Below are 15,048 nucleotides of genomic sequence, written 5' to 3' on the forward strand. Positions count from 1 at the left end.
GAACCAATTTCAACCTAATCTGGATGCTGATGAGAAAACAGTGATGAGAAAACATCTCTACCCCCTATTTGTTATTTCTGAACAATATTCAACACAATCCCATAGGTTTTCTAGACCATTGTTTAGGTTCAAATGCTCCTTCCCAACCACCACTTTTAATGGCTCTGAAGACGTAATCTTGGAAGTTCCCCAGGCTGTGTGACATGACCGCATGTTGAACCTTTCAGCTGATCTTTGCAAGTTCAAGTTCGAGTTTATTGTCATCTGATTGTTTTGTTTGGTTGTTATGTACTATGTACTGTACAATGTTCCTACGGACCACAGTGCACTCACAAAAAAACAAATCATACAGCATATTAAACAAAATATTACCACAAATAAGTTAATAAAATATAAGTGCATGTAGTGCACAGCATGGTAAACGGTAAACAATACATTAAACAGTAAACAGCTCTCTATCCCAGTGATGAAACCACAGTGGTAGCAAGGATTTTATTAGTCTCACAGCCTGAGGGAAGAAGCTGTTACCCAGTGTCTGGCAGTCCTAGTCCTGATGCTCATGTAATTTCTTCCTGATGGTCATGGGTCAAAAAGATAGTGAGATAGGTGGTAGGGATCCTCAAAATTGCTTCGCGTTTTTGTTGTATACAATGCTCCCGTAAATGTCACATTTGTTACCTGGCCTGCTAACTTTCCCAGATTTTGAGTTTTCAATCAGTTTTCATTCATGGTCAGTTTTCTCAGTGTTATAATTACAGACTCAAGCTCCACATGAAAGAAAATCTTCAGCTATTGATTCAATATATAACTTCTTACTTTAGAAACATTGCATTATATTGTTCAAAATTATACAATCCAAAGTTGCTAATGTGTAGGCCACTTAAATAGTCAGTTAACTTACATATTCTGTACAAACAAATTTGGAGAACTAGCAGAAAGGATGTACCATTGTAGACCATTTTTATCACTGAATAAAATGAACCAACAGTTGATCCCAAAGCAAGCCAACTGTACAACTGTAGACTTAAACTCAAAAAGTTTTGGGTGAATTCTCTGCAAGCAGTTTGAAGGATTTCCCTCTGATCATTGATTGTATGTTGTTGTTTGGATTAGGTTCTCAACACAAAGAACTAATGCACTCCAGGCAACAGTAGCTAGGTTGCAGATTTTCACGTCACTTCTAACAGCCCACTAACAGAACTATTACTGGATGGCACACAACTGCTTGGCTCACAGAAGAGCAAACTGATTTTCTTTGACAGTTTTATCCTCAAGATATTAAGGACTTCCTCAAGAATTTCTTCTGAAGATCAAATAACCTGTTTGCCAACATTTTAAATATTATTGTTGTTTTGGAACAAGGTTATTAACCTGGTTGCCATGGCACTATGGAACAACTAAGGACTCATTCAAGAACTCATCTTATGCAATTAGTGGACTTACTGTGTGCATGAGGCTCTGAGGACGCTATTTTAGCTGCTTGATAATTCAGCCATGGACTACATCGTTTACAAAATGTGTTGAGCTTCATTGCTTCAAGATTTGGCAATTGCTAGAAAGACAAACTCTTCTGGTCCTGTTCAATTCATTGATTAATTTGGATTCATGTCAATCTGCAACAATGCCCTTACATGGCACAGGTATTTTTACAAATCCATATGCTATTGAAGTTCTGCAGAGCAAGAAAAAAGAACTAGTAGCAGGGATTACCCACACTGATGATCTTCTAGACTGGTTGATTGAGAATCGTGTCATTTCACCAGAGAAAAGAATTGCAGTGTTGAATTACAGGACACGTGAGGAAATGAACGCCAGAGTCCTAGACATGTTGGTTTCTTGTGGTGAGAGAGCCTGCAGACTGTTCTTCTATCCTTGTCTCAAGCATGTTGAACCAGCTCTCTACAATTACATCAGAAGCTATGTCAGTAATGTGTCAAGCAGCTTTGGGGATGCTAAGAGACAGCTTGTGGGTTATCTTTTGGAGAGAGATAAGGATGAAATCCCTAAGGATACCTCAAAAAATGTTGGTAAGCCAGTGCAAAATGTGGCATCTAAAAAGGAGCCACACCAGAAGCTACAGACGGCTGTTCAAACTCGACCAGTGCACAATGAGCTGGCTCATCTCTTTCAGATTGTAGCATCAGGAGATCTATCCAGTCTTGATAAAGCTATTGGACACAGTGACATTAATGATATAAATGCTTTTAATGAAACCCTGTTGCACATTGCAGCTACCCATGGACATGTTAAGATCATTGAATATTTATTGAATAAAGGAGCAAAGCTAGAGGTAAAGGATAACAAGGGGCAATCACCTCTTCACCGGGCTGCAGAGAAAGGGCATACAGCAGCAGCCAAAGTCCTTCTTCAAGCTGGAGCACACAGCTATGCTTTGGATACAGAATCTAAAACTCCCCTACACTTAGCTTCCCAGAACAATTTTTTCTCTGTCGTGAAGCTGATGTTGAAAGAAGAAGCTAGAAATTATAAGAGAAAGAAATCTTTTCTACACATGGCTGCTCTCAGGGATGAAAGTAAAATTGCAGAAATTCTTCTCAAATGTGGAGCTGCTGCAGACATTAAGGATGAAAAGAACAGGACCCCACTAATTCACGCTGTCTCCCTGGGACATCTCAGTACTGTGAAGGTACTGCTGGAGGCAGGAGCCAAAGTTGATGTTGATATGATTGATGGAGCATTAGATAGTAATAACCAATCCCTGATTAAACTGATCTTGGAGTATGCCACTGGGATTAGCCCTAACGTTCTAGTCAATGCACTCTTTAAAGCAGTTCAGAAAAATCAACACAGAGCTGTGGGTGTTCTAATTGAAAGGGGCATCGATATTAATGCCAAAAATGAAATGCAATACACCCCTTTGCTGTTGGCAGCAGAACTTGGGCATACTGAATCTGTCAAGGTCCTGATAACTAAAGGAGCTCATTTAAATGAAAGGACCCCAAATATGAACAGTGCACTGCACCTTGCTGCTGAGACTGGATCACTTTCAGTTGCAAAGCTGCTGATTGATGAGGGGATGGACGTAAATATTATCGGCTGCAGTGATCAAACACCTCTGCACTTCGCATCTTTTCATAATCAGCCACCGATGATAGAAGCTTTAATAAGAGCAGGTTCAAAGGTCAATGCCATTGCTAAAGAGGCAATTACACCTTTGCACATTGCTTCACAAAGAGGTAACCGAGAAACAGTAGAGTGTCTTCTTCAGAACAAGGCTGATGTGAATGCTAAAGACAGATTGATGAGAACACCCTTGCACATGGCAGCTATAGTTGGAGATGCCTCTATCGCAGAGCTGCTTCTGTCAAGCCATGCTGACCCTAATGCAGTAAATAAAGAGAAGAAAACCCCACTCCATCTGGCTGCTAATGAAGGTCATTTGGACTTTGTATCAATGATGTTAAGCAGAAGGGCCAGATTTGCTGCAAAGGATATGGACGGGAATACTCCAATGCATTATGCAGCCAGCAAAAGTCATAGTGTTGTTGTCAAAGCACTTTTATTGGCTGGGAAAAATAAAAACATTGATGATAAGAATATTTGGCGCAAAACACCATTACATCTTGCAGCAGAACACAGCCACGAGGGATTGGTAGAATTATTGTTGGTCACTGGAGCTTCTATTAATGCCTTAGACAATGCCAAAGACACACCACTACATTGTGCTTGCAAATCAGGCAACATTGGTACTGCCCAAAAATTAATCAACTGGTCTGATGGTGAAATACCCAAGTTCCACTCTACAAATAGCTTAAAGAAGACCCCTCTTCAAGTTGCAGAAAGCAGAGACACAGATAACCACCAGCAGATAGCAATACTGCTGAGAAAAAAAATGATGTTAACTAGATAAGAACAAATTCAATTTTACTGATGGCTTAATTGGCTAAGGCAGTGCTTGGTGTGGCCTGTAACATATCTAGTAGATCAGTATGGTTTTATTTTCCATTCCATTTTATGCTGAGTGACAAGCCTCAGCTAGATTTATTTAAGAAGTTTTACTTTTCTGAGGCTGATTGGGGGGGGGGGGGGGAAGGGGGAAAGAATACAAAAGAGGAATTTATCAATTGTTTCCATTCCTGATTGCTATCTAGTGACCTTTGTTCAGATGTTATCAGCATTTGATGAGGACTACATTAGATTTAGGTATATGCTGCCTTTCCAACACAAGATTGAATAGCTGTCCACCATGTAACATCAAAATTCACAATTTACAAACTTATTCTGCATTGATTGCAATAGCATTTTCAGAGGAAGAGAGGAGCAAATGGGTAAAGACACTTTGTCCTTCTGCTATACTATTGTGGCTCAATAGATTATTACACATGCTCCACACTAATCTCTTTAAGTAAGTACCGGTATCTTCCATTTGAACAATTGTCTACCATTACACTGATCTGGCTGATGCATACAAAATGTGGCACATGTGGTTAATATTATTATATTGTTAAGACCTCTTGATTAATTCTGCTACTTAGAAACTAATTATAATTTTTGTTCAGAAATAACTTCCTTTGTTATGGTTGCACTTACTGTTGGATTGTGTATCAAGACTTTTATTTTTTACTCTACAAAGATTATTACCATCCTGTTACTTTTTTGGGTTTTCATAAATGTGGTTCCTTTCTATGCAACAGTAATCGTTTTTTTCTGTCTTTCTTTTTAAGAAAATGACATCAATCAAATAAGTTCTACAAATGTTTAAATGTATAGTGTTTCTGATTGGAGATATATGTTGCAACTTCTTTAGTAAACTTTAATTTTACACTGTAAGCATATAAATTTCACTCAGGTTTACCAAAAAGTCATCAAAGTAATCAGTTCAACACTGCTAAGATGGTAAATAGTGTTTGAGTTTATTCTATCTCATCCACTAACCCTTGCTCCCTAGAATCTTCATATTTAACATGCTTAGAGCAGGTTTGAGCTACAGAAACAAGTAAACATCTTTTGAAGCATTAGCAAGGATAAAACATGGAATGAGGAAAATCTGTCTAGCAAATCTATCTGTATCTCACAATACACTGAATACAATATATTTAAGTCTCAAAATGAAGTCTAAATTCTAAGAACACCGTTAAATATTTCCTAGCTCCTAAAGAATATCAAATGAAATTTTGAGTACAGTATTGATAATTGCAAACGGTCCTTCAAAGTGAGGTGACCCTTCACCTGTGAGTTTGTTGGGGTCATATACTGTGTCTGGTGCTCCCGGTGTGGCCTCCTGTATATCAGTGAGACCCAACGTAGATTGGGAGACTGCTTTGCCGAGCATCTATGCTCTGTCTGCCAGAAAAAGTGAGATCTCCCAGTGGTCACCCATTTAATTCCACTTCTCATTCCCATTTCGATATGTCTATCCATGGCATCTTCCACTATCGTGATGAGGCCACACTCAGATTGGAAGAACACCTTATATTTCATCTGGGTAGCCTCCAACCTGATGCCATGAACATCAATTTCTCGAACTTCCAGTAATGCACCCCACCCGACCTCTCCTTCACCATTCCCCATTCCCTTTCCCCTCTATCACCTTATCTCCTTTTCCGCCCATTGCCTTCCTCTGGTGCTTCTCCCCCCTTTCCTTTCTTCCATGCCTTTCTGTCCTAATTTTTCACCTTGTGTTTCTCTCTCCCCTCCCCCCACCTTTTAAATCTACTCAGCTTTTTTTCTCCAGTTCTGTCAAAGGGTCTCAGCCCGTAACATCGATTGTACTCTTTTCCATAGATGCTGCCTGGCCTGCTGAGCTTCTCCAGCATTTTGTGTGTGTTGTTGGGATTTACAACATCTGCAGATTTTCTCTTGTTTGTGAAAATTTAAAACTGAGGTGCTTAAAAATTTCTTCTCTCAGAGGATAGAAAGTCTCTGCAATTCTCTGCTCCAGATTGGTGAAGCCAGATCATACGGTAGAAGTTGATAAACATTTGAAAGATGGAGTGATATTGGGAAACAGCAAAGAAGAAGAGTTGAGGTCAGCATAAATCAGCCACAGTTAAATATATTGAAAAGACAGGCTCAAGGGGCTTGGTGGCCTACTCATGCTGCTACTTTCTTGTGATACTACAGTAAAGACTGAAGTTCTATTCTTCAGATTATATTTGCAGGGTTTGAGCAGATTAGTGGTTTTCATAATCCAAATCCATTCTTTCTCATGACATAGTGCTTAAGTTTCAGATACTGATGTGTACACGCAAAACATACACCTTTCTCAGGGTTTCAACTGAGTTCTTGTTCCTTGTTTATAACTTGCACCATTACCCCCAAGTTATAAATGATAATATATTGCTTTGAAGAAGAGATTGTTCTTGCTCTAAGGCTATAATTCAAATAGTTCAGTTTGAGCATTTTCTTTGCTTTCTAATGGAAACTTCATTAGTAAATGGATATACTGGTATAGTATGGATGCCGGATATCATGTTTTAGTTGACAGGTAATCATACCATTACCCAGAAAGTGCAATGTTTAAGGGGACTTGTACAGAAATATATTGTCTTAGGGAAAATGGGCATAAGATGTGTGAATAAGTTTAATTAATTTTAACTAAGAATGCAGGTTTTACAGACATACACAGGAGCGCATAGAAACGGTCACTAAAATTAAATATAATCAGGTTAATGGATGTCAGGCCTCTATGCTTCATGGTAAGGATTGCTTAGGTTAATCTTCTGGCGGTCATCTAACATAGCCCACTACAGGTTTGCAGTGTGAGTTAGAACAACTGAAACCATGAAATATCATTTATTGAGGGTCTGAATGACCTTCCCACATAAATCATGATACAACTGTAGAGACCTTCTTTTACAAATGTGACCAGACAATCTGATTGAAATCATGTCAGAAAAACTTAAGTTATTATAGTTAATAAAGTATTATTAAACAACTTGTGTCCACTAATCCCAAATAGAATGGGCATGTTGCAAATCTGTTGGTCTTACTGTTGTTTACATACATCATAATGAAAGACTGCAAACTCAATATAATGTATTAATTGAAACAATGCAAGAAAACTGTGGAAATATTCATAAAAGGTAAATTTAACTATTAAAAATTCATTATTCTTTGCCTGATTCAATGCTTTGTATTTGTATTTGTTCATGGTGGTCATGTATGAATTTCTGTGGCTTTTCTCCTAGTCTTGACTGAGTGGAAGACCTAGAGAAATCAAAGCAAACGTGGCAGTCCAAATAAATGTAGACTGAAATATCAAATGTCAAAGGAAGTTTGATATTTTGGTAGAAGTAGTAGGGTCTGTTAATAAAGATTGAAGAACATTTTTGCTCAGGACTTAAACTACTTTGATATTATACCAGCTAAGGGGGAATTGAGAGGCAAATTCTTCACACAGATAGTGGTGGTTATGAACAAACTGCCAGAGGAAGTGGTAAAGGTTGGTGTGATACAATGTTTAAAACAGACTTGGACAGGTACGTGGATAGTTAAGGTTGAGCTGGATACGGACCACATGCAAATAAATGGGACTAGCTTAGGTCTCCCTGGTCAACATGGACAAATTAGGCAGAAGGGTCTGTTACCAGGCTGAATAACTCTATGACTCTCTTGGCACAAGACAAATGCCAGTAAGACTTAGATGCAAATATCATGACAGTTGGAATATCTTAACCTAAATTCAACCCTATAAAGTGCAAACCTAAAAGAAAGCTTGTGATTTGAGCCCAGTAAGTTTCCGCCCCACAACAAATAGTACTCTGTCAAAGGAAACTATTTTGCTAAAAATAGGGAAAGTTTCAGAATTTGGCAAAACAGGGCAAAAGCAATGATAAGTAAAAGTAGAATTCAAGAATATTCTTGTGAAAAACATCAAAACACACTGTAAGAGCGTCTACAGAAATGTTCAAAGAAAAGTATTAGATAAAGTTGGTGTGTGTTATTTATAAAATGAAGCAGTAGAGTCATGCCGGAAAATAGCGAAATAGCAGAGAAAGAAAACAAGTCACCTGGAATTGTCTTCATGGTAAATAAATAAAGCAAACTTACTGGAACTAGAGGCCTACAGTAAATTACTTCTGCAAAATTAGTATTAATAAAACATAAGTTTGGGGGGAATTAATGGGACTGAAAGTTGATAAATTCCCAGGATCTTGAATCCTACAGCTTTATAAGAAGTGGTTATGAAGATAGTGGATGTGCCAGTCCGCAGAAGAGAAGCATGTCAGCAACTTTAAGTTACTCAGTATTATCATTTCAGAGGACCTGTCCTGGACCCAGCACATAAGTGCAATTACAAAGGAAGCACAACCAAACCTCTACTTCCTTGGAAGCTTGCGAAGATTCAGCACGACATCTAAAACTTTGACAAAGTTCTATAGATGGGTGGTGGAGAATATATTGATTAGTTGCATCACATTCTGGTATGGAAACGTCAAAGTCTACACAAAGTAGTGGATATGATCCAGTCCACCATAGGTAAAGCTCTCCCCATCACTGAGTACATCTACACAGGGCACTGTCACAGGAAAGCAACATCTATCATCAGGGATTCCCCACCACGCAGGTCATGCTCTCTTCTTGCTGCTGCCATCAGAAAGAAGGTACAGGAGCCTCAGGACTCACACCACCAGGTTTGAGGAACAGTATAAACCCCACAACCATCAAGTTCTTGAACCAATGGGGATAACCTCACTCAACTTCCCTTGCCCCATCACTGAACTGTTCCCACAACCTATAGACTCACTTTCAAGGACTCTCCATCTCATGTTCCCAATATTTATTGCTTCTTTATTTATTTTATTTTTCTTTTGTGTTGCACAGTTTCTTGCCTTTTGCACATCGGTTGTTTGTCTGCCCTATTGGGTGAGGTCTTTCTATTATGGGTTCTCGGATTTACTGAGTATGCCCACAAGAAAATGAATCTTAGGGTTGTATATGGTGACATATATGTACTTCAATAATAAATTTACTTTGAACTTATCTTGCAAATTTCCAGATTCTAGAATGGTTTTCACAGATTAGAAGGAAGCACTGTAAATGTAACCTCATTATCTAAGAAAAAGTAACTATAGAAAAATTAGCTTGCTATCAGCAGCAGAGAAATTGTTGGAATCAAATAGAAAGAATTGGTAACCAAACACTTAAAATAATAGGATTGGGTTGTCAAATGAGTTTTATCTTGACAGATCATTTTCATGGTCTCAGTTAGTAGAACTTATAAAGGTAAACCTAGATGGTTTGGTGTATTTGTACTGCAGTACAGATTGTTAAACAAATTAGAGCTCATGAGATTGGGGATAATGAACTGGTAATTGATGGCTGATTGACAGATAGAAAGCAGAGAGTAAGGATTAATGTGTTATTTTCAGGTTGAAGGACAATGACTATTGCAGGGAAATTTACTGGGGCTCCTACTGTTCACAATCTGTATCAGTGATTTAGAAGAAAGGGCCAAGTGTAAAAGATCTAAATTTGCTGGTAATACCAAGTAAGTTAACAGCATAGGTTGTGAGGAGAATGCTGAGAGGCTTGGGGGGGGGGGGGGTTGTTGATATAGATTGGTTATGTGAATAGGCAGGGACAAAGATTTAAAGGTGGTAGAGGCCAAAACTGTACTTGGATGTATACTTCATATGTATGACCTGCAGGTCTACAGACCTGGCGCTGGATGATGGGAGTGTGCTAGATGGTCCATTTGTCATAAATGTCCTACCATAACAGATATTTTAAAGCACCTGTTTCTCATTTTCGATCCCTGGCTTCATTCTTGGAGAACCATGTACTATTCTGGGAGTCCTCACCCAGTGCCAAGATCCTTTGCACATTCTGGGAAATCCATGGCTTCAGTCCAAGTGGACTGAGTTCTACAGCTGTACCATGCATCAATGATCAGGCTGCTTCAAGAGTGTCAAAATTAAGACAACAGAATACAGACGCCGGAATCCAGAGTAGCACAGGAACTCAGTGGGACAGTCACCGGTTTGGGTCGAGAACCTTTTCTGGAGTGAAGTCAGCTTTATGATTTGATGCCCCTCGGCAGCCTGAGGAACAGCCGAGCCTTCGTCAGTCATTATCCACAGTCAGACCGCCAGACAAACACCTCCGCCTCCTCCTACCGCACGTCACAGCCGGCCCAGCGCCCGCGCCTCCTCCCACGTGACACGGCGTGCGTCATAGCCCGCCCAGTACTCACGTTTCCTCCCACGTGACATGATGTGCGTCATTGTCCGCCCAACACAGATTCCACCCCTCCCCTTCTTCTCCAACGTCTCAGTCAAACGTTTGATTGTGCGTCACGTGTTACCGTTGTGGGTTTTTTCTCTCTCTGTTCTTCCCAAGAGGCTTTCGGGAAACAGGAAGACCCGGAGGAGGAGGAACGCCTTCGTAAACGCCAACGATGGCTCGCAATGAGGAGAAACAGCTGGGGAGACTAAATCGACTGTGGCTGCAGAGAGAGAAGGAGGGTAGGAAACCCGCGTGATTTCCAGCATCTGCAGATTTCCTCGTGTTTGTTGTTTGAATACACGTTTCATTGTCTTTAAACGTGCTTGGAATAAGGGATAGTACCAGTGAGGAGAACCCCCAGATTGTAACCGCCCGGAATTGAATACTTTTTCCCCTAGTAGGATAGTTGCAGGACTCGTTTTAAATGGTTCTGCTTATGCAGTCAAAACCAGGTTTAATATCATCGGCATACGTCGTGAAATTTGTTGTCTTTGCGGTAGCAATGCCAAACATAATAAAGACGCGTGTGTATGTGTATATTAGTTAAATAAGTAGTGAGGTGGTGATTCTTAAATATTGGCAAGGTAGATGCGGGGTTTCCCCTAGCTGATGAATCTAAGTAGTGGATAATCTCAGAAATAGGTCTTTACTATTTAGGACTGAAATGAGGAGCAAGTTCTTAAAGGTCTAGCTGCAGAAATCTCAGGATGGGGTGAGGTTTGCAGCCAGGTAACTATGGGGAGACAGTAGTGTCCATCATGTCCAACGTGATGTAAAGAGAGAGACTAAGGGATTTGACTGGGGTGGAGGAAGACTGGGTAGGTGATCTGTCAACAGTTAGAACACCTTTGCCGGTTCGCAATAATGGGGTCCATGATGCAGGGTCTCAGCATTGAGCGCCTGCTCCTGCCACCGCAGCCCACCCAACACCAGTTCTCCCAGGCAACGGCTGTACATTGTCTTTGCTGCTCCCTGCCCAGCAAGCCATGCATTTCATTGATCTGGGAGTTCACTCAACTGGTGGGTTCCAGGCATGACAACACGAAACTGGGAAAGGCAGGGTTTTGTGATATGTTCTCCACACAGCATTGCTGTCCCAATCACAGCTCACTATATAAAATGCCATAATGACTAGCTTTTGCAGCTAATTTCACACGTTCTTGTGTGCTAAGTGCATTGGAAAAATCAATCACCCTTTGATGATATAGCACGAAAAGGTGTTGAGTTAGAAGGTCAGAAATGGTCCTGTTGAGTGGCAGATCAGTCTCAACAAGTATTTGTATAAGAAATCTTTCCACAACTTTTCTGTGGGAGACTAGTTTTCATATTAGGAATAGCATTTCTTCATCACATGATGCTGCTTTACATACACTGCACAACAAATGGATGAAGAGTTCTGTCTTTGATTTCAAATTCAGTCAAATTGACTGGGACTCCCACACTGTGAAAGGGCTAGATGGCTTGGAGTTTGTCAAATGTGTTCAGGAAAGTTTTCTAAATCAATAAATAGAGGTACTTATGAAAGAGGAGGCTTTAGAAAAGGTCAATCTTGCATAGACCATATATTTGTACTAAGACAAATTTTCAAAAAATCTGCAGAGTTGAACAGCAATCTTTATGTACTATTTGTGGACTTCGAAAAAGCATTTGACAGTATCCACCGAGAAACACTGGAAAATTTTAAGAAGATAGGGATTTTCCCAAAAAATTGTAAACATTATCCAAATGATGTACAGTGACTTTCAGTGCAAGGTGATTTGTGGAAAGCAACTGACGGAAAGCTTTGGGGTATGCACAGGAGTTAAACAGGGATGTATCCTATAAGCTTTTCTCTTCATTTTAGCAATGGATTGGTTTATGAGGGAAACAATCACAGAAAAGAAACAGGGTATTCAATGGACACTTACCTCAACACTTGAAGACCTAGTTTTTGCTGACAATATCAGTCTGCTGGCAAGTCATCATTATGACATTCAGGAGAAATCAGACAGACTTACAACATATGCATCGCAACTTGGGATGAACGTTCAAGTGAGGAAAAACAAAGATCATGAAGATGGACGTTCCAACCACCAACCAGTAATCTTCAATAATCAGCAAGTGGAAGAGGTAGATGAGTTCACGTACCTTGGGAGTAAAGTCAGCACTGATGGAGATGGTGGTAAGCACGTATTAGCAAGACTATCTAAAGCAAATCAAGCTTTTGGCAGCCTTAATGCAGTTTGGAAATCCACACAACTCAAACTTAACACCAAAATCAGAATTTTTAAAAGCAACATCCCAAGTGTGCTACTTTATGGAAGTGAATGTTTGAAGATGATGAAAGACATCTGCAAGAAACTTGACACGTTCCAGACAAAATGTCTACGATGTATCAAGAAGATCTTCTGGCCTGAGAATTATCAGAAACCAAGACTTGCTTACATCTTGCAATATGCAGTCAATCTCAGTTTGTGTGAAAAGAAGATGATGGAGATGGCTGGGCCGTGTAATGAGAATGCCAAATGATCAACTAGCCAAAGTAGCACTAAGGTGGACCCCACAGGGAAAGTGAAGTAGGGACAGGCCCAAAATGACGTGGCGGAGATCTGTGGAAGCAGAACTGAATGAAGTAGGCATGAACTGAGTAACGGCGAGCAGCAGAGCGAAAGACCGGCAGAAATGGAAGACCCTTGTGGAGGCCCCATGTGCCACCTAGGCATTAAGGGTTCAGACGACGATGAAACAGAATGCAATACTTGATCTCCTATTAGGGAACCAGATAGATCCGGTGACAGAAGTATGTGTAGGCGAACATTTTGGGTCCAGTGACCACAATGTCATTAGTTTCAATTAATTATGGATAAGGATAGGTCTGGTCCTCGAGTTGAGGTTCTAAATTGGAGAAGGGCCAATTTTGTGGAAATGAGAAAGGATCTTGGAAGAGTGGATTGGGATGAGTTGTTTTCTGGCAAGGATGTGTTCAGTAAGTGGAAGGCCTTCAGAGGCGAAATTTTGAGAGTGCAGAGTTTGCATGTTCCCGCCAGGATTAAAGGCAAAGTTAACAGGCATAGGGTATCTTAGTTTTCAAGGGATATTGGCAATCTGGTTAAGAAAAAGAGAGAGGGATATAGCAGGCATAGGCAACAAGGAACAAATGAGATACAGGTGTCCCTCCCCTTTACAAAGGTAGAGCATTCCTATGAAACCTTTTCTTAAGCCGAAATGGCGTAAAGTGAAAAACCATTAATTTATATGGGAAAAATTGTCTTAAAAGTGAAAATCCTCTTTGTAATGTGAAAACAGGTTACTAATTTAGGTCTTTTGTAAAAGCGAAGTGGTGTAAAGTGAACATCCGTAAAGCGGGGGACACCTGTCCTTGAAGAGTATAGAAAATGTAAGAAAATACTAAAGAAAGAAATCAGGAAGGCAAAAGGAGACATGAGGTTGCTTTGGCAGATAATGTGAAGGTAAGCCTGAAGGGTTTCTACAAGTATGTTAAGAGTAAAAGGATAGTAAGGGGCAAAATTGGTCCCCTAGAAGATCAGAGTGATTCTTTATGTGTGGAGCCTCACGAGTTGGGCGAGATCTTAAACAGTTATTTTGCATCAGTGTTTACTCAGGAAACTAGCATAGCGTATATGGAAGGAAGGGGAAACAAGCAGTAGTGTTGTGGAACATATAGAGATTAAAGATGAGGAGGTGCTTGCTGCCTTACAGCTACTAAAGGTAGATAAATCCCCCGGGCCTGACATGATATTTCCTCAGACCTTGAGAGAGACTAGTGTAGAAATTACAGGGGCTCTGGCAGGAATATTTAAAATGTCCTTAGCCACGGGTGCGGTGCCAGAGGATTGGAGGGTAGCTCATGTTGTTCCTTTGTTTAAAAAAGGCTCCAAAAGTAAATCAGGTAAATTCAAACAACACACACAAAATGCTGGTGGAATGCAGCAGGCCAGGCAGCATCTATAGGGAGAAACGCTGTCGACGTTTCGGGTCGAGACTCTTCGTCAGGACTGGGGAGTGCAGAGGAACAAAGGGATCTGGGGGTTCAGGTACATAATTCCCTGAAAGTGGCTTCACAGGTAGACAGGGTTGTAAAGAGGGCTTTTGGCATCCTGGCATTCATAAATTAAAATATTGAGTATAGGAGTCGGGATGTTATGGTGAGGTTGTATAAGACATTGGTGAGGCCAAATTTGGAATATTGTGTGCAGTTCTGGTCACCTAACTATAGGAAGGATATCGGTAAGATTGAAAGAGTGCATATAAGATTTACTAGGAGTTCAGGAGTTGAGTTACAGGGAAAGGTTGAACAGGTTAGGACTTTATTCTTTGGAGCGTAGAAGAATGAAGGGGGATTTGATAGAGGTTTACAAAATTATGAGGGGTATAGACAGAGTAGATGCAAGTAGGCTCTTTCCACTTAGATTAGGAGAGATAAATACGAGAGGACATGGCTTTAGGGTGAAAGAGGAAAGGATTAGGGGGAACTCCTTCACTCAGAGAGTGGTGGGAGTGTGGGAACGAGCTGCCATCTGACATGATAAATGCGGGCTCACTCTTAAGTTTTAAGAATAAATTGGATAGATACATGGAATGGAGGGTTATGGACTGTGTGCCGGTCAATGGGACTAGCAGAATAAAGTTTTGTCATAGACTAGAAGGGCTGAATGGCCTGTTTTCTGTGGTCTAGTGTTTTATGGTTCTAAGTTAATGCTGGCCATCGGGTCACCACGTGACCAGGCTTTTGGCTTCCAATTTTTCTCTAAATTTCAGACCCACAGTGAGTCTGCAATTCAAAGAGTAGAAAGTCAATGTAAGTGAACTGTCAAAATTGAGCCCAGTGGGTTCTAGATTTTTGCTACAGGTTCAGTG

General features: G+C 40.3%; 2 protein-coding genes across 4 annotated transcripts in view; both read left to right on the forward strand.

The window, feature by feature from the left end:
• Window positions 1-15,048, forward strand: part of LOC140737003 (uncharacterized) — a 66,729-nt gene that overhangs the window by 26,089 nt on the left and 25,592 nt on the right. For 2 of the 3 annotated variants that reach the window (XM_073063087.1, XM_073063089.1), the window contains exon 1: window positions 10,208-10,430. In XM_073063087.1, coding sequence (XP_072919188.1) covers window positions 10,364-10,430 — 67 coding nt within the window. In that variant the 5' untranslated portion in view covers window positions 10,208-10,363. Of the gene's footprint in view, window positions 1-10,207; window positions 10,431-15,048 lie in introns of those variants that run through there. The other variant, XM_073063088.1, reaches the window with a different exon arrangement.
• caiap (CARD- and ANK-containing Inflammasome Adaptor Protein) lies at window positions 1,622-3,871 on the forward strand. The gene is made up of 2 exons (XM_073062446.1): window positions 1,622-2,647; window positions 2,921-3,871. Exons 1-2 carry the CDS (start codon window positions 1,622-1,624, stop codon window positions 3,869-3,871), a joined length of 1,977 nt encoding a protein of 658 aa, XP_072918547.1.

This window comes from Hemitrygon akajei, chromosome 12, assembly GCF_048418815.1.
Source record: "Hemitrygon akajei chromosome 12, sHemAka1.3, whole genome shotgun sequence".
In the NCBI taxonomy this organism is placed as follows: Eukaryota; Metazoa; Chordata; class Chondrichthyes; order Myliobatiformes; family Dasyatidae; genus Hemitrygon; species Hemitrygon akajei.